Source organism: Diadema setosum, chromosome 9, assembly GCF_964275005.1.
Source record: "Diadema setosum chromosome 9, eeDiaSeto1, whole genome shotgun sequence".
NCBI lineage: Eukaryota > Metazoa > Echinodermata > Echinoidea > Diadematoida > Diadematidae > Diadema > Diadema setosum.
In genome coordinates, this window is record NC_092693.1 from 21,669,205 (window position 1) to 21,692,522 (window position 23,318).

A 23,318-nucleotide genomic window follows, 5' to 3' on the forward strand; every position below is an offset into this window, starting at 1 on the left:
CTTTTCTTTTCTTCCAATCATATATGTATCATCTATCCCATGTAATGGTGAAATCACCCCCCCCCCTGCAAAAAAAAAAAAAAAATCAAATATTTATCTATACATATTTCTTTTCTTTAAACAATTGCCTCCCCATCTTCACCCTAAAAGTAAATGATAAAGATAAAATTAATCAGATAACAGGAAGGTGAAATGAAAAACAAAAATAGAAAGGTTTCACTTCCTCTCTAGTAATCACTTGAGGAGTGGACAGATCAAAATTCTCAGTATCTCCTAAAAATTTTCCATATACTTGATCACAATTGCAAAAAAAAAAAAAAGAAAAAAAAAACACTCCTCATTACATAGATTAAAAAAAAAGTGAACTTGAAATCGTTTAGACAACATTAGATTATTCATTTTCATTCATTTTGCTATAATTGTAACAATCTATAGTATATAAAATGACAGTGTATGTTCATATTACAGTTTTGCTAGATATATCTCTTTGCACTTTTCTTGAATTGAAGGGTTCCTAAAATAGAGCATGTCATCTGTAGGCAAAGCTTACTAGCTACATTCTAGAAATGTTGGTCATATATGAAAATACCATAATATATTTATCTACATGTATTGCAGTGTCTACAGCAGTGTTACTATCACTGCCACTTTGCGAGACTTGCGTTAGTCTTCTTCAGACCAACTTACAAAGGCCCTTTTAGTAATCATGTAATTTAGAGATATTTGACAAAAATTAGTGCAATGCAAATACATCCATACTTTTATACAAGATATAAGTTTATACAAGTCACAACCCTGCTTGTATCAGTACACAAAACAAATGCATATCCAATATCCCATTTGAAAAAAAAATCAACTGCAAGGAATCATGATACAAATATATGTATCTGCTCAATGTGCTCTAAGAAGGATGTAATGATACCAATATTCGAACAAATCTGAGCTCTGATAAATATATGCAATATCACTATTGAAAATCTCATGCCTTTTTCCATTTCTTCTCATGGCAAACATATGCTGTACTTTTTTATTTAAAATCTGAGCACATATGATACAAAATGCTACAGTATTGTTTATTTGGTGCAGTATATACATATATATTTCAAGCTTTGCAGTAACATCATTTGAATTGAATTTACCATGTCATATCATATTATGTAGCACTATGACATCTATGAAAGAGTGAAAGCAAATGAGAATATGTAAGATGAAAATCCAATTGATCCTTTCCGGCAATATTGCTGAATATATTCTCAGTGGTAGCACTGGCCATTCTTTTCCTACACACCGGAAATTGCAATAACGACAGTCAAAGTATCCTTAAAGTATGCAGATGAGAGAAGACAACCAATCACGCTGCAAAGTATCACATGTAAGAACATCGCACCTGAAGGAAAACTTGCTCTGCTTCGCTCATGACATACAGTAACAAAATAATACAGACAAATTTTGGCATGAGCTCATATCAATAACAGCAAGGAACACTGTCGCGGAAGTACGTAAATCACTGGCATCAATAATGACGGCAGAGAATGTGGCAGCTTTTAACTTTAATACTTCTCTGTACACGGGTATATTTCAACATTTCATTCTATATCTTTGTAGAGATGGTGTGAAACTGCATTCTTCATTAAGTGCCTGTATTTGAGCAGTTTTTACTTTATTGCGGTTTCACTTTCATTGTTTTTTTTTTCAGCACACTTTATGGTTGAATCTTCAGTGCAACAAAGTTTGTATCCTACAATGTACCATTAAGAAGTAGAAGGTTACTCCATTCATCAGCTCCGACAAAAAGAACACCCTCCTTCCCTTGGACTGAATAAGTTGATTTTCTCTGTGCAAACACTCCTTTGATGGTCAGGGGCTCACTCTCCCTTTATAATACACTCTTGATTTTCCTGAGTGACAAGCTCAGACTACAGCAAGTAGAAAGTGTGATTGTTGCATTTAATTTTACTTACAACTGGGGAGTATTTGATGGTGCTGCACTTTAAATTGATTGTCAATTACACAACAGATTGTACTCACATACATCATGCTATCATGATGAACTTATCTGGATTTAACTGATGGCTTTCATACAGGATAACACTTTACACTCTTTGACACTGTGGGTTCTACTACAGAATACATACTGTAAAAGTGGATATTTTCGTGTGACTACTTTTTCGTGCTTGGTCGGGTAAGAAGAGTTTCGTGTGTTTTTAATTCCGTGGAATCAAATCATCAACTACTGTAACATACGGCACGCAAAAATATTCGCGTGCTCTTATTTTCGTGTTAGCTTCTGGTTGCGCGGAATGCGCGAAAATTTCAACACCGCGAAAATGTTCACTTTTACAGTACTGTAGAACCAGAAACGTTAGCAGCATGAAACAGGGATGCCTATTTTCTGAGAAAGACGTACACAGGTCTGGATGTCAACGCATCATCCTTAATTCAATACGATTATGAATGATTTCTTCTCTCATCTTTTGTGTTGACAGAGAAAGGAAAGAATTTTATAGTCCAGTATCAATCTTGTGTGAGACAGATTGAGTGAGGGAAAAAAAAAAATCATGATTTTAAACTCACAGAGAAGAAAACCTGTACATTCCTATTGTTATTCATTACAGTCCTGGCAAGTGTATCCTTTCTATAGCATATATTTGACTGTAATCACAAATTAGTAAATGCAGAGATTTGCTGAAACTTTTTACATACATACAAGTCACTGCTCATCTTTCTATTCAGTGAAAAAAAAGGAAACATACTTTCAAAAAGGAAATAGCAGGCAACTAAAAGGATGATAAAAGAATAAAAAAAACAAAAACAAGACAAACAGAAAAGGAAAGATAGAGTATTGTGATTTTTACCCTATTGCAATTACAGGCTGAACATTTCTAAAGCTATTACAGTGTCTTGGCAAGTGCTATAAATTTCCATGGCAACGATGCTACCTACGATTCATTAATGTGATACAGAAATACACATCGACATCTTAACAATGCATGGAATCTAAAGGGCTGTTGATTATCCATGCATATGTCTAAAATGGGCTACAGGCAACAACAGAATAATGTTTCAAGTTGCACACCAGCACCCAAACAAGTGAAAAGAATAACAATCTCTAAATTAATACTGCGTGCGGCAAATATCTTTAAAAATATTAAGACTTTGGTGCACTACATTTCTTTGTCTATTACAAGTGAGAGTTATTAAATTAGGATTGTAATTACTGTATACTCAGCAAAAATAACAAAATGTATATTTTTGTGAAAAAAAGAAGCTACATTCATATCTGCACTGCAAGAGACAACACACACTTTCAACTTGCTCCATCTTGCTTTCTAAATTACAAGCAGGTAAGTGCAGTTTAGTTGACACGCGAGGCATGCCGGCAAAGGAGATTGGCAAGAATCAGTTAATTGTGGTTAAGACTGCTGCACTAGTCTTACAAAAATGCTCAATTGTACTAATTTCTCATCAAAGTCTGAAACCAATGACAGTGTGTATTCCTGGCCTCTGCGATCTTTCCTGCTGACTTTATCCTAGTTCTGAGGTGAATGCTTAAACAGCAAAAAAGTCATATGTCACAGAGCTCATCACAGCACCACTTAATTTTGCATTCACTCTACTCAAACATGAAAAAGGAACTTTTGTCAAGTTCTTCTGCAAAAACAATGAAACAAACAAAACAAAATCACATACATACACACAAACAAGATGTACAGCTATGTTTATGATGGTTCTATTGTATTCACTAAAAAAAAAAATTAAAAAATTATTGCATGTTGAAGTGAGCAGTGCATAGAATGCATTCAAGCTATAATTCATGTACAAATTATTATGATGTCTTACATCAGCTAATAGAGATTTTCAGCCAAAAATTGACATTTCATATGGTAGGCAAGTTTAAGCAATCGGAGTGGCTGTGTAATAATTGTCTCTGTCTGTTCTTTGTCTTTTTTTTTCACCCTTTATGCTCATGCACATCTTATCCCCCCCCCCCATAAAGTAATCTGCAAATAACAAAAATGGACAAAATAAACAAATTCTATCAGATCACTTCAGTAAACCACCTGAACCTCCCCCCCCCCCCAAAAAAAAAAAGAAAAGGTGATATTTTCACAGAATAACTTATTCCAAATGAGATTATAAACTCAAGGTTCTGTGATAAAACTTTCGCTTAAAATGATAAGAAATGTCCTCTTTTTCTGAATTACCTGTGTAAAATCAACAAAGATTTATCAGGTACCAGAAGGAAAGAGGTTGATTTTAATAGGCATCATAAGCTCTAGAAGCTTCTGGCATGATGAAGAGAGAGACTGTTTGAAGTGGATAAGATGACACGTAGAAGGGCATAAATTCTACAGGTCTCCAACCTACCCTACATCCTGCTCCCAATCAAATGTGGGCCTGATGTGGCTCAGTGGATACAAGACCATGGACTATCAGTCATGAGACTCCTGGTTCAAGTCCCCTTCCTGCAGTGGGTTGTGTCCCTAGGCAAAGGCACTTTATCCTCTTTGCCCAATTCTTAAAAGGTGACTTTAAGCTCAACCTCAAATCTTCACCCCTCTTGCTTGACTTTAAGCTGTTGGTCTTATGACTAGTTGCTCAAAGTCATTCAATGCCTCTTTTGTGGTCACATAGAAACCAATAATTGCATTTAAAAAAAAAGGAGAGAAATTGATAAAATTGCTTGATTGCTAAAAAGGAAGGCTTAAATTATCATCACACTCCAAACAAAGGTTTCATCACCATAGAAAAGCGATAAGAAGCCTCTCATACTTTGCCTTCCTAAGGGGAAAGGAATAGGAAGAGGGTCAAAAAGTTGGTAGAGCGACTGTCCTTCACAAAGTACAGTACCTGTCATACAATTAATTTCCTTGCATGTTTCCTACACGGGCTCTTTTAATAAGCTCTCGAAAAGTACAGACAGTTTGTTTGCTTTTGCTTGTTTGTTTGTTTTTTTCCAATCAAGACCATACTTTGCAGGTGCCCATTAAAGACAGGTTTGACTGTATTTCTAAATTTTCTATTGTGAACTCAGCCCTGTCTATACATGAATGTTGAATCAACTGTGGCAGTAAAAGAGCACTAAATCTACTTACATGTACCAGCTGAATTGCGCATTACAGTGTCATTTCTTTTCCTTTTTAATTACTTTTAGAAATTGTAACTGAAAATTTGATTTTCAGGCCGAAGTACACTAACTTTCCCCCTGCTTCTTAGGTTGGAAAATATTAAATGACACCCAGCTGAGACTGCACATGATCACTGATTATCTTGACATCAAGTTCATTATTTAATGAGAGTGTAATGCCCCTTTAAACTGCTAATCACACACATAAAAAAAAAAACACCACAACATACCTTTTTCTTCAATTCTCTCTAGAGCATTATTATGCTTTAAGCTAGATTTAGTTGTATAACTAAGAACAGTGTACATAGGCAATTCTGCTGATCTGGAGAGTACATACTCGACCAGATCACGTTGTATGAATGTCATAGAATTCTGCACCCAAATGAACCTATGATCACATCACAGCAACTGGGATGGTAAATACAGAGATTCTGCTTTGGTTTTGCTTTTGGTTTGTTTAAGACCTAATTTGCTCTACAGAATACAGGCAAGTTTCTGGATTTACATCACTGCCGCAGTAAGTGTGACACACTGACAAATTAGTGTGCACCCTTCATCCTATGATACTTTTAGGAAACCCAAGCCGAAAGTCTAGCGGAGACATGTACACACACAACAGCCTGACTGTGTTGTGTATCATCACATAGAAATGGCTTGAAATTCAACGAGCATTCCTGTCTTTCCGTCCCGTTCCTTCCTTACTAAAGGCTCTTTACCTGCCAGCAATGAATGCAGTGCAAACGTGACATACCAGCAAATATTTTGGCAGTGTGAATTTCTCCATGCACTGGTCAGTGGTAGTAAAGCCCAGATGGACTTGAACTGCCCATATGGAGAAGAGTCATATACATCACACACAGCAATACTGGACCTTTCCATTATCCCCACTTGAAACATTTCCGTACTGACTGTTCTGTGCTAGTAACTACGTACTTGTACCAGCATCCTGGAATAATTGCTTTGTATCTCACAAGTAGCTAACTACAGCTGGCTACACTACAGGCAAAAATAGCATCACACACATTTTACCAACAGCACCAGACCATGGGTATTGAATATGGGAAGTTAAAAAAATCAAACCTTCATAAAGAATTTCTTAATCAAATTGTAGCTAGCTATACATACATTGTTAACATGCTACATACACTCAAGCCTTACGCTATACTATCTTTAGTGTCAACTTGGGCATCATTATAAAGCAATTTTTGAACATGTCATTTCGGCACCAATTAATGTAGGTCCTATCTGCCGAGTAGACGTAGACTGCATGATTACTTTCTATTCCTAAATTGGCAAGTCTACGGCCTAAAATCGTTGGTTGTGCATATCATCAGTGTGTCGATAAGTGAGAGTGTGGTCATACAAATATTCTTAAAATGGGTTGGCTAATCAATGATTCAGAAGTTGTGGGCCCTGTCCTCAAGAACAAAAACCGAAATCAATGTCAACCTGCTACAAGTACTGTCAGTACTATGTATACACTTCTAGTGTTTTAACAGACACAGCATGAACCTAGGCAAGAAAAAACCCACAAATTTGCAAACATTTGGTTGAGCTCTGGCATGAACACATAATATGGTATGAGCTTAAGCCCATCTTATTTCGATCTGCACTGTAATCCCAAAATACGAACTCGGCATAATAGTAGGATAAAGATTGCGCTGATTCCACTTGAATGAACATGAAACAACAAACGCACGAAGCAAATTATCTCTGAAAAAAAGAAGAAGAAATATTCTAGAACATGGGCAAACATTGCCCACTACTGTACCCAAACTTCAGGTTTGGGTGTAAAATACATAATATTAACCACTGTTTTAACAGAAGGTGTCAGTAGTAGATACACAAGGAACAACAAAATTGGTGCTAACAAAAGCATTGTGTGTCTACAACAGATCATCCTAGCAGTATGTTTTTGCAGGAGCAGTTTAGTTTAGAGGCTCAAAATGGCAAGTAATTTTCAAAGTCCTGCCGAGCTCCCAAGCTCTGCATTACGCACTCACTCACAGCTGTGATACCTCGCACTCGGCTAACTCTGATGACTTCTGAATATAATAAGTCAAGGCCATCAGATGCAATTGTAGGTGTCAAACTTACATTTTTTCCTAATTATTATTAATGATAATCTGGGCAGAATTTGAGTATATGGCTGATACATGGGTGCTATTCATACACTGGCTAATATGGTATCTATATCTAATAGTGCGGCATCATCCTGATTACCTAGACAGATCGTGAAAGCTTCAAGACTACCACATGCAAATTTAAATCCTGAGCCTCATCATAGCATTAAAGATGGTAATTTTACTTAATGGTATGTTTGGTTGATGTTGTTGTTGTTGCTTTTTTTTTAAATCTGAAAGCACTATTTTTCTACATGACCTTGCCATTAAAATTACCCCAGTGTACTTTCATCATCATACCAATGCACCAAATAGGGTAGAATTTCATAATAGTGTTGACATGACAATAATTTTTGTCACTACATACCATCCTGTATACACCACATATTTAGCAAGTCTAAATTTTCGCGAATTGGGACTTCCCAACGATTTCGCGAGTGGTTAAATTCGCGATCATGGCGTACAGGACTGTACAGAGAAATGCATACGTGTGCATCACATTCATATCGGGATCAGAGTCATTTTTTTCGCGTGTCTTTAATTTTGCGAATAGCCTTAGTGACTGGCGAAATTCACGAAAATAAAAACTTCACAAAATATTTGCAGTATGCAGTATCTGTTTTGCGTTCAATTTGATCCCAAACACATATAGGGATCACTGAACGGTTTCCTCATTAATGTATAAAATACTACACATAGTCCAACTTGAAAAGTTTTGTAACAGAGGTCCAATCTCTTTGAGATCGAATTGAACTCCATAATTGTTCTCGACTTGGATCAACGTTTATTTTTGCAAATATTCAGGGTGCCAATTAACTACTGTCTTCAAACTAAACTACACTCTACTGATTTCAGCAAGGTTTCAGCCAATGATTTTTCATCACAATGAACAAACACAACAGTATCCTAGTGCATGGGTACTTATTATCTTCTTTTTTTCTTCATCTCTTGAAAGCAATTCACCAAACAAGATCCTAAAATTTTACATTCATAGAGTGTCTAAAAAAAATCCAAGAATCCAAAAATAAAATTCTGCTATCTGCTATAGACCCTGCAATTGTCATTTCACAAATCTCAAACATAGTTACACATGGTGTGAACCACATAAGTTGTTTCACACACTGAGACTTACAAAATTTAGAAACACTTGCGATGAAGAAAGTTCATTTTCCTACATACACACTCAAAAAAGACGGAATATAGGTATAAAAAAAAAAGATATGGACTTGCTAGATGCACAAACTAATAAATGCCATTGCTGCGCTTTAAAAGAAAAAGAGAAGCACAACATGTTTGAGGAAAAAAAAAGAAAAGAAAACAGCATCATCAATTTTATGTACAGCAGGAATTGTGTTCACTACTTTTGATTCGTAGAATGCAAACAGATCCACTACATGATGGAATAGAGTCAGGTAAACAGCGAACTCTCATCAACATTGCAAAAGGACTCTACAAAACTAACATATTTCTCGTCACCAGACAGACGGACAATGAGTCGGACTTTTTCTATTTCATTGATGCAGCCGATGGAAGCGTTATACTTTATGGATAGATATCTTGCACTGCCTATCAAAGCAGTGATGATCTTTTGACTTGGATCAAAGAAAAGGCAAGCACATTTCACTCAAAGAACTGATCAAGGAGACACTACTTTATATTTCTGCAGACAGGAAAGTAACAATAGAAAATGAAACTGCTGAAGGACATTGATTGATGACAATATATAAAACATATTTTCTGCAACAGTGCTATGGCTGGAGGGCGATTTTTTTCTTCATTTTTCTTTTTTGACCTATCAGCACCACTGTCGTTCCCTTCTTCTGTGGCATCGGGTAGACGGGCGCATCATCATAACTGAAAGAAGAGTTCTGCCCAGGACAAGCAGTGATCAGACACCGCTCCACCCCAACTCCAGCCAGCCGGGATCAGCGGATGCGACAAGCCTTCCTGGACGACGCCGCAAGATCCTGAAGGAGATATGTCATGAGCACAGGGGAGAGGTCAAGGAGGGATGGGGAGAAGAGAGAGTGATAGGCAGACAAAAGAAAAGACAGAGAAAGATAAAAAACAGATGGAAAGACCAAAAATTATCTCTTGTATAAGATAGCAAGAATGGGGGTTTTAACAATAATAGTTAACCTAAATGAATCCTGAGCTCAAAATATGGAGCTGTTTAAAGGCGTGATGAAAATGAAGAAGAATTATCTAAATCGTTTCTTTTTTAAGCTTGCTTTTAACAGATGAGGCCTTTATGGACTATGCATTCATTCATTCATTCATTCATTCATTCATTCATTCATTCATTCATTCATTCTTTCAGCAACCATTTATCATTCGTTATTCATTCAATATTGATTCAGCTGTTCTTGAGAACCTATAAAGGGAAATTTACTGGGCCACAGAATGGAAGGCAAGTTATCCATGTGTCAAAACTTACTCATAAAAACCTGACATCATAATGCTGCCTACTGATACTCATCTACACATTAAGATTCTTTGCTGGTAGGTAGTGAGTGACACACTTTCAAGAGAAAGTACCGGTAACCTTCTGTTTACAATGCCACCACCCACTTAATCCACCTACATGTACATCTCATACCATCAGTTCAGGATGGCAGCTGCGGAGTCTCCAGTGGGATATGTCAATATTTAGTTCAAACTGACTACCAACAAGCTGGGTTTTGAGTCCATGAATGCATATCTTACACAGCTCTTATTTGCAAGCCTTACCACATTCTTCCATCTGCTTTACAGTAGCACATAGACACTGCACAACTATATTCAAGTGAGAAATTCTATGAAGTTACCTGGAAATTTAATCTTTTGTACATCTTTTTCAATACACTGTAAGGGCAGAGGAAAATAACAATATCTCTGACAAAAAGCAGGAGTCACCATTCTTGTAAATTGCTATGCTCTATTGACTTGACTTTACAGTGTACGTCAAGTAAAGCATTGTAATAATATTCACAAAATATTACATAACTATTAATACAAATAAATATTATTTGTTTGTCTATGGACAAAAGCACCTTCTAAAAGGATTACTTTTTTTTCAGTGTGGTGATCATCAGGTCCATTATGATATACCGGTAATTTTTCATGAATTATGCCAAAAGAATAAATTTCACTCTTCTTTGTAGCTGAGGAGATGACAAGGATTTGGTGAATAATCACCAAGTATGTCAACCACCATGATTTCTTACTGAAAATATTCCTTGAATTACTTGCTGAAAAGTGGACAAATCGTCTGTGCATACATTTAACTATTTATGGCACTCGTGGATCATCACCTAATTATGAGAAGTTTATAAGAAATCATGTTAAATTCTTGAATATCTTTGTTACGAATTCTCCTTTTACATAGTTCTAATACCTACACATTTGAAACACAGCTGATGTACTTTGAGAGTTTTACAAGATGACATACTGGCAGGAAAGAAAACTTCAATGAACAATTACATTTTTACAATCACACAACTTGCTCTAAATTTCATCTCTCTATGAGAGGCCAGTGTTACCAAATTTACTTTGTGTACCTCGAAAGCTCTTGTGCAGTTCTGTACTGAAGAGGAGGTTGTTGGTGTAGACCAGCTGGACGTTCTGCTGGACCCCATTCGACAACTGACCCCTTGGTGATACCTGGATGAAACTGCCGGTCATCAGTGGGGAGTGACCGTTGACATCCTGATCTGGGAAGGCGTCGCAGGCGATGGCCATGCACTCCTTGTCTGCAAAGGGTGGACATTGAAACGAGACTATATTACATTAAACCAACAGCCTACTACAACCTCACTGGTCCTGCGCCATTATGATTATATGTTAGTTATGTTGTTTCACTTGGATTTCCATACTCTGATCTGTTTCCATGTGTCATGCACGCTATTGTTTGCGGCTGACTCTGTCACGGCCAATAAACTCCTGAACATCACATACCAAGATTGTCTGATATTTATCCTTATTTACTGGCGCTGTGTAATGGCTACATGAATTTCAGATTAGGGGAACATGTTAAAGATGATCTGAGTAGAACAATAAAAAAAAAGAAGAAAGACTACTGTTCAACTGTAATCGGGACTCCAGATACAAGTGACAAGGCTGGATAAGGAAGATTTGTTCACGCATGACACTTTTAAGCAAGTTGTGTTGCGGATATATCCATGGGGCACTGTTACATTATTATGGACTCGTGACAATTTTTCATGACATTGGCACGTTTAAAAATACACAGACAATCAATGGGCCAGTCCATGACCAGATAATAAAGAGATCCGGCAAAGTGCTGGCTGGATAACCAAGGTCTAACTGTATTTGAAGTGTTTTTCAGGAGATGACTTGTGAAAATATGACAGGTTCCCTTCCTTCCTCCCCCACACCTTTCAACTACCTCAAATATTTTTTTCGCTGCCTAATATTTTCAGTAGGAGCTGTAAAAGGCCTGCAGTGTGCATGTGAAAGAGCAGAGGTTTTCGGGCAAATGTGAAGGTCTACCAAATAAACACGGCTATTGTGCTCGCCTACACTCGTGTTTTGTCGTCGGTTCTGCACCGGTTGTAGTGGGGAAAACATTTCGTCCGCAACATGATGCCCCATCCTTTGGCTGGTGCGTGGGAAAAAAATGAAGTATTGAGAGTGATGCACAATGTGGGTAATAGGACAGGAAACCCCCTTGGTAGCAATGTCATCAATCAATTATGAATGGACAATTCAATTGCTATCAACTGGGGCAAAACTGAATAGTGCAGGTCTTCCAATATGCAAGCAAGCCTACAACACTTACATATGAAAATCAGAGAGGTTCCAAATAGCAAATTGGAGAATACTTGTAGCAAGGGAATAGTAATTAGAGGGGTGAAGGTGGAGGTGTGAATTTTCTTCATTTTGTCTCACTCTACAACAGAAATTTGTAAGATCACAACTGCTAATCTCTAATTTAACAAACAAAGGAACCATGGGACTCGAACCCATCACCGACTGCTTTCCGTCAGAATACTTGTTTTACATTTTTATCATCTTAATGCCAAGCTTATGAAAAGGTTAAATGGGAGAACACTTGTTTTACAGTTTTTTAATGTCAATGAGCAAATAGGACATGAAAATATGTCCAAGTCTTTAGGAAGCCTCCTGCAAAGTCAGGGAGATTTTGCAGCTTCACATCATGAAGTACTGGTTAGTGGGCATTTTCTTCTTCACTTGGTAGATTTGAATGAATAACATGTTTGTTTGTTTTTTGAAAATGGCAGGAAATTTTCATCCTTCTATTAGTAATTCTGCCTAATTAGAGAGACACTGATTTCACTGACCCTACAAAGCAATCATTGCAAGCAGATCTATCAGAGGATGTCTTCTATATGATTTATTCACATACATTATTTGTAGCGCAGCTGAATACTGTACTCAAACAGGAAGCTAATATGAATTATTGTGCCAATCTTGACACCTTTTTCACACCATTTCATGGTAGGGGACAATGCAACTTGACAGACGTTACCAAGCACAGTCCATAGACCAACTTATTGTATTCACATCACTTTATAATAACAATTTTTTTTTTTCCCCTGTAAATCTTTTCATAAGCTTGGCAATCTGTCTATTCCTATTTCAAGCATTTCAACACTGTATACAGTTGGTATGCATTGCTTTCATTTACTATGTTCGTCAAGACTTCAGAAAATCCGTGAGAAAATGTATTTGCCTGCGTTACGCAGTATAGCTGGCAAATATTGTTTAGACGGCATAAGTGCGAACACTTAATTGTGTTCATGCATGCATGACAGAATGCATTGTATCCGTCATGCGAGTGGAGGGAAATTTGAATATGAAAGGTGATAGATGCCTGTGTAGGGAGCAGAGAGGAAGAAGAGGCATTCTAGCCTTGCACTCCATTGCTAGCACGTTCGAATTTATAAATTTATTAGAAACGAATCAAATTGATGTTTATGCTTACGACTTTGGTCTCAGCCATAGCCATAGGGTTTTTCCAGAGTTTTGCGCTTATTAAGTTTTATCTCTGGTTTTTTTTCACACCGGGCTATTTCGTTTATTAGTCCTGTTATATCTTGTTATATCGATTTCTAAAGAAATCGGGATCTGTGTCAGAAGATCGATATAATATCGATATGAATTATGTTAAGACATATATGCAATTATTTTTATTATGTTGCTCTTAATAATTAGAGATTTCTCTTAATAAAGGCCAGCTCTTCGTGCTAGTAGCTCGGCAGGCTATATCCCAAAATATTGGATTGAGTATATTTTGTGGTGTCATTACGTGACCTGGTAAAGTGAAGGCTGTTAAAATGAGTGGATGATGGGTGGGCAGTGTTTTTAACGATAGAGTGATGAACCAAGCTTTATCACACAGGTGTGTATAAGGTCTCAATTACAGACAGTGGTCAATTGATAGAATAGCATTCTAGTTTTCACTCTGCTGATGGAATTCTATTTGCATCCCCTGATTTCAAGGACAGGGAAGATTCACATTTTCCTGAAAGCATGCACATGTAGGATTACAAGGTACTTGCACAGATAAATGTTCGGAAGGTATGTCTGACTAGAATTGGAGAAGATTACTGACACTTTTCTCCTGCATGGAACCCTCACTGATCAAAAAACAACAAACAAACAAAACTATTACACATAAACACAAACACAATGCACATGCCTTTACATTAATAGAGTGACGGGTTGTCAAATCCATAAACTTGAATTCTCCTTAATATGACACCAGCCAGTTAACTGACTTTCTTCTCTCTATATGATATTTTGCATTATTTCTCAGTTAGAAATGTTTGGAAGTATTCATTCAAGCAAAAGAAAACAATAAATTCGCATCAATCTAGGCAGTCACTTGTATGAGACCCTAAATGATCAAAATACAACAATAAACAAACAATTAAAGCAAACAAAAACAGTACATACAATGTACATGCCATTACATTAAAGTGATGATTGACAAATCAATGCCCTTAAAGATTAAGAGCTTCTGGATTAAGAACACCTTCCAGCTAACTGACTTCCTTCCATATATTTTTGCATCTCTTTCTCAGTGAGAAATATTTGAAAGCATTCATTCAAAAAAAAAAAAAAAGGGGGGGGGGGGGGTAATCTGCACAGATCCAGGCAGTCACCTGATGAATCTGTCAGCCGGTAAACTGCTTTCCTACTCATGGGTGGAAGGAAGTAAGGGAGGTCCTATGGGGGACTCATGTGAGATCCTGAAAACAATACAGTGCATCATACGCATGACGTCATCACAAAAGAATGCAAAACACATCAAGATATTAGGAGACACACACAATGGCTAGAGTGAGGGTTGTTTGTTTGTTTGTTCAGGGGTGGATCCAGGAATTCTGTAAAGAGGGGGCGCCTTTACAAAATTAAAGGGGGCGCACGCACCCCTCCCCCATTTTTTTCTTTTTCTTTTTTTTTGGTTTCGACAAAAAATAAAGATAGGGGGTGCGCGCCCAATGCACTCCCCCCTGGATCCACCACTGTAGTTAGTTAGTTTTTGTGTGTGTGTGCTAGTTTGTTGTTTGTTTGTTTGTTTGTTTGTTTGTTTGTTTGTTGTTGTTTCTTTTAGCAGCTTATTACCTGGGAAGTACTGATCAATCGTGCGGGCAACTGCTTCCAACACTGGGACCTCCTGTTAGAAGAGAATAAAAAAAGGAATGCTTTAATTGAAAAGAAGGAAAAAATGCCTTCACCAAGGTCAATTCTAGATTTACTTTTAAAATAATAATTATAACATGATACTTTATAGAATAGCACTTTATAAACAGATATCACTACATGGACAAATATCTACAGAAAAATCATTCAACATATGAAAAATATACACCAAAAGTGCATAGTAAATTGCTACAGTGTATGTGATACCATGGAAAAAAAAATGATTCCATATGTTCAAATATAGGGGGCGTCACTGACAATTTCATATGAATCAACTGACACCCATTTCCATTAACTGTGCGTCTGATTGATTCAAATAAACTCCATATGGAAATGGGGATTGAAATGAATGGTGCAGTAGGGCCACTGGACACTTGCTTTGAATATCACCTTACAGAACAATCAAGCTCATATTGTACACCCTAAGAACCTGCAACAGTAATACTCAATAGAATCATAGGTACTATGTATCAAGCCAGCAGCATACAGGTGTATAAAATTGCTTGATGCTTTTGTTTTTGTTTCTTATTGAACCTTTTTCAGTTCTCCAATCTGCTTGGACTGCTGCGAACCCTGAGCACCCGTTCCCATCACAGTTCATCAAACTTTTTATCACTGTTTCTCTTCGTGTGGCGGGAAGTGAGGTCATGTGCATATCCCCACATGACTCTGAAATGGGTCACTGTGTAGCAGCAGCAGCAGCTCTTTTAGGAAGTTCCCAGCCTCATAGTTAATACACTCAAAAGACTGGACCACATGTCATAATCTTACTTGGCAAACTAGTCTATAACATCGTAACTATTTACACGCAGATCTATTTGTGACCAGACGCCATTTTAGCACCAAGGTCAACGCGACTAATGACCTAATATTCCCAGAAAATTGTTGTAGCACCATGGCATTTGGCAGGGCTATACTTAATCTTCTGCTTACAGATTTCATTAAAGGTCCTTTGACAACTAAAGTTTGAGTCATATGTAAAGCATAGATGCACCCACTCATCTGGAAAATCTTTCCCTAATAGAGCAGCATGATGCCACTATGATGATCCCTCTGCTATAACGGGGTACAACTAAGATCACTTTAATTACCTGTACATGGCAAAACACGTTGTTCTTCAGGCAACTGCATGGACTACAATTGATTATGACATGACAAATGAAATCACTTTTTATCACGTGAAGCAGGTGCAATATGTACATTAGAATTCAATGTTTGTATGATGCCAGCAGAAATTTCAGTGTGTCATGAAAAAAAAAAACAACAACTTGACCTCAGGATAACAGAAACCTGGCTATCAATGCAAAATAACATTCCACTATGTGTTTTGCAATTGTTTCAAAATATAAAGAATCTATGGCCTGACGTTATGATCTGCATGACAGTCTCAACTGAATTTGCTGTTTTCACTGTATCCTCCTTTGCACATTATACACAGATTTTTAAAGGACAAGTTCACCTTCATAGACATGTGGGTTGAGTGAATGCAGCAATATTAGTAGAACACATCAGTGAGAGTTTGACAAAAATCGGACAATCCGTTCAAAAGTTATGAATTTTTGAAGTTTCTGCTCAGTCACAGCTGGATGAAAAGACTAAGTAAGCTTGTGATGTCACATGAGTACAACGATATAAAGAAAGAATAAAGAAAATTCAACATATATCCATTTTTCTCGCATAACAAAAGAAAACTTGACTTCTCTCTTTCAGAAGGCAGGGGGAATAATTACCCTTAACATACGTCAGTAGCAAGTCAAAGAAATGTGCACTTTATTCAAAAAGTAAAGTTTTGTGAAATTCTCTTTTTATTTTCCTTATATAGTTGTACGCATGTGACATCATACACTGAAGTAGTCTTCTCATCCAGCAGTGACTTCGCAGATACTTAAAATATTCGTAACTTTTGAACGGATTGTCCAATTTTCCTCAAACTTTCACTGATGTGTTCTACTAATATTGCTGCATTCTTTCAATCCTAATGTATATGAAGGTGGACTTGTCCTTTAAGTCACTTCCAGTAATCACTTTGGCTTATCTAATGAATTTCCTTGATGCCCCATCACCTCCAAGCTGAAAATGTCTTTGTAAATCATATTAGAACTTTAAAGCAATTATTGACACATGATATCACTGACAGAATCTTGATTTTGAAGGTTTTTTTTTTTTTTTTTTTAATGACACATCCAAGTAATTTGTTCAAAGAAAATACATGTACACTTTTAGTATAAACATTATTATGGAATATATAGCACTGTTGGCCACAAAAATGATGTTGACAGTATTATAAATCAACACAAGTCAACATGCATAATTTGCATTACATAGGTCCTTTAACACTGCTATTACCATGGCAACACACAATTCAATAAAACTTAAAACATCCATGACAGCCTACTAACACTGCTAGCAGTGGACCAGTCTTCCTTCTGCAATCAAGACAATAATGAGTCACGACAACTCGTCGATTTGAGGTGAGAAATCAACACACTCCAGTTTCCTGGTGGTGGCATGACACTGTGTTACAAGTCCTTCGCATCCAAGCGAAAAACACAGTTCTCAAATGGGCTCTAAATTCATCTTCCACCATTTGGAATTTGCTTGCAATAATTATGTTGAAAGGGTCTACCAAGAAACTTGTCGGGCTGATGGCATTTGCCAGGATAAAGACTTGTCTTGGAGTATTTTGAGATAAAAAGTGTAAAATAATTTCGATCGTAGTGTGTGATTTTTATTCCTGAAGGACCTACCTGTTTAATAGAGGGTATAGTGTGTAGGTAGAACGTCATTCTAAGTATTATGATGATCAAATCATGCCCTCTAGCAAAAGTCAAGATATATAATATTCTTAAGGGATGTATAGCCAACAAAACACAGAATTAAAAACCCATGTTTCTCTTGAACTGCTAAAGAGGTTCGGAGAGGTTCACATATGTGCACTGCAGTACAATAAGGTAAGCGATCTCCAATAACTTGACTTTAGTAGGAGCCTCACCTCTGCATTCAGACCGTTTCCTTGGTTTCTCCTCCCGAAGGAGACACAGAGCACGCTGAGCTCTGCATGGAGCAGGGCAAAGCGGCCCAGGAAGGGGACATGATGAGATGATGAGGGGGAAGAGATGGTCCTGTTGGCCGTCAGCTTGAGCTGGTAGGAGTGCTTGAGCCGCACCCCTTGGCTGGTGTCCCACAGGAATCCGCTGACTCTCTCATTCTGAAAGGTGAAGATGATTATTTATTTTTCACTAATTTGAGTGTAATTATTGCAGATTGACACAAGGACTCAATCAACAGAAGTACAGGTACAGCTGTCTTAAAACAGAGATATTCTAATCACGCCACTGTCACAAGCCATGTCATGAGAAGAGCTGCAGATGATGATAAAAATCATCACAGGACCTTGTATAGCAGGAGTGAAGGATGATTTGCTTTCTGGTGTCAAATTAGAATGTCTACTATACTGTTACTTAAAGTTGTTGAGTTGTTACAACGCATTGCACTTTTCATGCAAAAAGTTACATTGTATCTCAATGAGTATATCTCAATGAGTATTACGAAATCTAACAATATTCACAATGCTACACCCTACCAAAATAATGCAATAACTCAACAATTAAAAAAAAAAAACAAACAAACAAATCTGCGGATCCCTATTCATCATTTCAAAGTATACAAAAATGTGAGTACATCATCACTATCAATATTGCAAACTTTATAGAAATTCACAGTCAACAATATTAAGTAATAAAAATGTACAAAGTACAGAGCAGCAAGTACCGGTAATAGTTTTCGCAATTGATAACTGTGTAAACATTGCAAAATTGTACATATATTGCACAATGCTTATTCTAAAACTAGGCTTCATATAACACCTCATCAAAAGATGTTCTCCTGTTTACACATCAGGGGTCAGAAAACTTTTCGTTTGGGCCTGAAGACTGCGTAGCCCTGTCTGAGCTGTCTAGATGCATTTAAACATCACAGATTAGCCCTGAATGGAAATGATCTGAAAGTTCACTGTGGAGAGAATTTTCACTTCAGACCATCTCTAGAATGCAAATCGCTTCTCAAGATGGTCCATGGTCTGGTAAATGACTCTGACAGGAAAACTTCCAAGGACATTGTAAACTCAAAAACTTCTGCCACTGCCAAGATCTCACAAACACAGACACAATTATTGAAACTGGAAGGCAGAAGGCCTGCATTCAAACATCTTAAAATCTCTTTACCTGTTCAAACTCAGTTGGTCAACACTTTTCTTGTACTGTTAGATGATTTGCAAACCAGTTTGATCACAGTTTTACATGCTGGGCATGAGCATGGTTTTCACTTGTTTAACAAACCTTCAAGAGCAATCCTTTTTACAAATTATATTATTATAAAATGGGTTCAAGAATGTAGCCAATTGGAAGCACTGAAATGAGTCACGTGTGCGTGCATTAATTTCTCACTAACATGCACGGCCTGACTCACAATGTTTACACTAGCAGTGCGCACTCAATCAGTTGTTACAAATGCGTCGCGCACTACTATACGCGCTGTCAATCCTGTAAACAACTTCTAGTTCAGGCTGCCAGCCGGCCTTTCTTGTGGATACATGTGGCGTACGTATACTCTTTATATACGTACATGCTCACAGTACTTTTATGGGCGGGATTTCCGAGTGCGACGTGCGGAATATGTTTGGGACGAACATCTTCGGACATCTTGACTTTTTGACTTGAGCTAGTGCTACATGTAGCTGACTGGTATTGACCCACAAGGGTACGTGAAAAATGCTGTTAGTTTTCGACCCATTTTATAAAACAAATGATGCACAGGATTATTTCGTGGCGTTAGTAGAGATGCAGCTCACTCTCGGGTATTTACAATGTAGTGCAACATGCACTCGGCTTCACCTCATGCATGTTTCACAATTGTAAATACCCTTGAGTTGGCTACATCTCCACTAACGCATTCTATCCTGTGCATCATTTGTATATTAAGACATGCTCTGCGAATGTGATATTATGAATGTTGCAGTTTCAAGAGGCTTTATGGCTTATTTTTAAAAATGGAAAAAATCACATTAGAAAATTAGAAAAAGAAAATGCATAGGAACTCCTAGATGGATCTGAAAACATCTAGCATTTTCAGTCATCAGATTTATATGAAAACTTACTATTTCTGTGAAAAAAGTAAAAAGTGCAGCTGAACATCTTGCCTGAACTCTCTAACTTCAGCATAATCTTCTTGTTTAAAAAAAACAAAAAAAACAGACAGGATAAGATGAATTTCGCATGGTTTTTCCATGGAATCAAGACATTGATCAGTGGAATACATGTACGTATGCAAATAAAAATATTAGTGTTTTTATTTTCAAGCCAGTATCTGGTTGCACGAAACGTGCAGAAACTTCAACAACACGAAAGTTTCTGCATTTACAGTGGTGATTACATGCAGCTGTATGTTGTACAATTTGTTTTGTTTTTTTTCCAGAACACAATCATGTTCTTCTTGTAGATGCAAAAAAAAAAAAAAAAAAAGATGATGGGAAACTGATCCGATGAATTCCTCACCTGTTTCTTGATATCTCCTGATGTGGCTGTGATGCTGGTCCAGTTCCCGCGTGGGCCAGACCAGGCTTTCACAGGACCTAGTCTAGGGTGGTTCAATTCAGCACAGACCTGTTTCAACAAGGAACCATTACAAGAAAAGTTATTCAACTTTACACGAAAGAGTTGGTACATTCGTTCAAATTTGTATTTAATAGCACATCTCTCTTTGTCTCAGTTATACTCATGATATGCTAAGACTGCAGGAAGATTTTCAGGACAAGATGGGTTAATATCACAGCCACTAAATGATTCAAACATTAATGCTACAACCATGTCCATCACAATGTAAAGTTCACAAACCACAAAGACATTTACACAGTTAGGCAGCATTATAACACCAAAAAATTTGATAGAAGATATGGATCGTGCCAGAATAACACAATCCCTGTGAGATTGTTTTAATAACACTGCCAAAATGATTAAAGGCTAAATGTGGATTATGCTGGTTCTGATTGCATTGCAAGGGGGTGTTTCATAAAGCTGTTCGTAAAGTTACGAACGACTTACGGGCAACTGGTGATCAGTTCTTGTGCTGAATTATGGAAATTCTGATGAGTATAGCACATCAGAACTGATCACCAGTCGCTCGTAAGTTGTTCGTAACTATACAAACAGCTTTATGAAACAGGGCCCAGGTAAATGTAATTTCGCACCAACAATGTGCATGAATGACTCCTGGGTTGTGGTTGCTGCCATGTATAAATTTGTGTATGCAGCTGCAAGCCACATAAATGCAGCATGATAATTACATTAATCTAGTGTGCATAATTACACTGCCACAACAACACATTCTGATAGAAAAATGTTGCTCTAGGATTTGGAACATGACTTGGATCACACTTGTTTGGTTTGATTTTCAGTGTGGCCCTACGTGGCTAGCATGCCTATACATTTGAATAATTCCATTATCTGGGCAGTGTAAAACACAGCCTGTTGGTACTGTGTAAAATTTTGTAGTTTATAAGCACTGAGCTCTTGAAACAGCAGGCCTATGTTACAGCAAAACAATGAGAGACACAAATCATGTGTACAACAATGAGTCACTACAATCACTTCCTGATATAGTGGAGTTCAGGGGTGGATCCGGGAATTCTGTAAAGGGGAGGCACTTTCACAAAATCAAAACAGGAGCACATACGCCCCTCTCCCACCCCAAGTTTTTCTTTTTATTTCTTTTGTTTTAACAAAAAATGAAGAGGGGGCACATGCCCAGTGCGCCCCCTCTGGATCCGCCACTGGTCGACACAGAGCAAGGAACGACAGGCCTTGTCAGATGAAAAGGTACCATGTAACCCTTCAGACAAAGAGTACCAGTATTATACAATGAACTTGAATCAGGACTCTCATAACAATAAGTTTATGTAAAAGCTGAATTTTATTGTCTCAGCATGAGATTGCAGTCTACAGAGAGCAAAAGGAAGGGTACAATATCATTTTTCTGGCATAAGATGAAATACCAGCTCCCTGAAAGGTAATCTTCATTTTTGGAATTGGAATTGCACTACGTGCTAGCATGCAAAAAAAAAAAAAAAAAAAAAAAAAAATCTGTGAGAGCAAGTTGCCTGCTACACATATGTTGAAAATAAGTTTTGTATTCAAACAATATTGACTTTTTCATATTATTATATTAATTGCCATGGAAAACCAATCATTTTCCTGAAATACCATTGTTGTCATCATTCCATAATCATCACTTTTATCTTATCATCAATAAATGTACTTTGATGCTTCAGCTGTTTTCTGTTGCGTGATATAACAATATGACACAAACTTTCCTCATTTAATCAACATTTTCGCAACATTTCCTCAAAAGCAGATTATTGGCAAGTATATAAGTATCCTACATTGAAAAATGTACAAGATGTCTGTATTGGGAACTATAAAAAAGTCCACTGTTGCTTTTTTTTTTTCAACGCTTTCACAAAATAAAGCATGCGCTACCTTCCAGAGTCAAACCTGTTAATTACATTCCCCTCCATATCCAATTCATGATACAAGCACGTAATGATGCCTCTGATACTAAATACTCTTGCATCCACTATGTAGAGGTGTAGAGGTGTGTGTGTGCGTGTGTGCGTGCGTGAGTGATATCACAAGGACACCTGATGGCAAATCTTACCCACGCTTATCGTCCCAGTTTCAAACAAGGACATCACCTGATAACGCAACATTGCCGAACCCAACTTGCTGCAGCCCTGAATCTCGGATACGGCAGCGTCACAATTAAACATGACGCAGCCCCAGTTTCAAAGTCTAAAGATGGCAACAAGACCGGCTACTTGAACTCCCCTCGACCGAGTATGATTAACACATCAAACATGACAGAGTTCAACGATAACAGCACAGCTTTGCAGTCACTGACCTAATCTAAGTGTCATCACCTGATATGAAATGACTTTTTAAAAAAATGAAAAAGAAAAATTAAGTGATAAGCGTACCCACTAAGAAATTGCACTATAACTATTAAATCATTAGGCCAGGTAAAAAACATACCATATACTGTAAAGGAGGACATTTTGGCGGTGATGAAATTTCTGCGCATTTCGCGCAACCAGAAACTAGCACAAAAATAAAAAGCATGCAAATATCTTTGCTTGCCATATGTTCCAGTAGTTGATGTCTTGATTCCGCAGAATTAAAAACACCCGAATCTCTGCTTACCCGGCCGAGCGCGAAAAATTAGTCACACGAAAATATCCACTTTTACAGTATTTTAGGTGTGTTTTTTTTTTGCTAATTATGACTTCCTGACAATTTCGCAAACGTTATGTATTAAACTTGTGATCACAGAGTGTATTAATGAAC

General features: G+C 37.3%; 1 protein-coding gene across 1 annotated transcript in view; it reads right to left on the bottom strand.

The window, feature by feature from the left end:
• Positions 1-9,018: 9,018 nt before the first annotated feature.
• Positions 9,019-23,318, bottom strand: part of LOC140233026 (endonuclease/exonuclease/phosphatase family domain-containing protein 1-like) — a 36,607-nt gene continuing 22,307 nt past the window's right edge. Inside the window, exons 4-8 of the mRNA XM_072313135.1 lie at positions 20,475-20,582; positions 17,915-18,130; positions 14,845-14,896; positions 10,791-10,982; positions 9,019-9,218 (exon numbers count right to left, since the gene is read on the bottom strand). Coding sequence (XP_072169236.1) covers positions 9,100-9,218; positions 10,791-10,982; positions 14,845-14,896; positions 17,915-18,130; positions 20,475-20,582 — 687 coding nt within the window. The 3' untranslated portion in view covers positions 9,019-9,099. The remainder of the gene's footprint in view (positions 9,219-10,790; positions 10,983-14,844; positions 14,897-17,914; positions 18,131-20,474; positions 20,583-23,318) is intronic.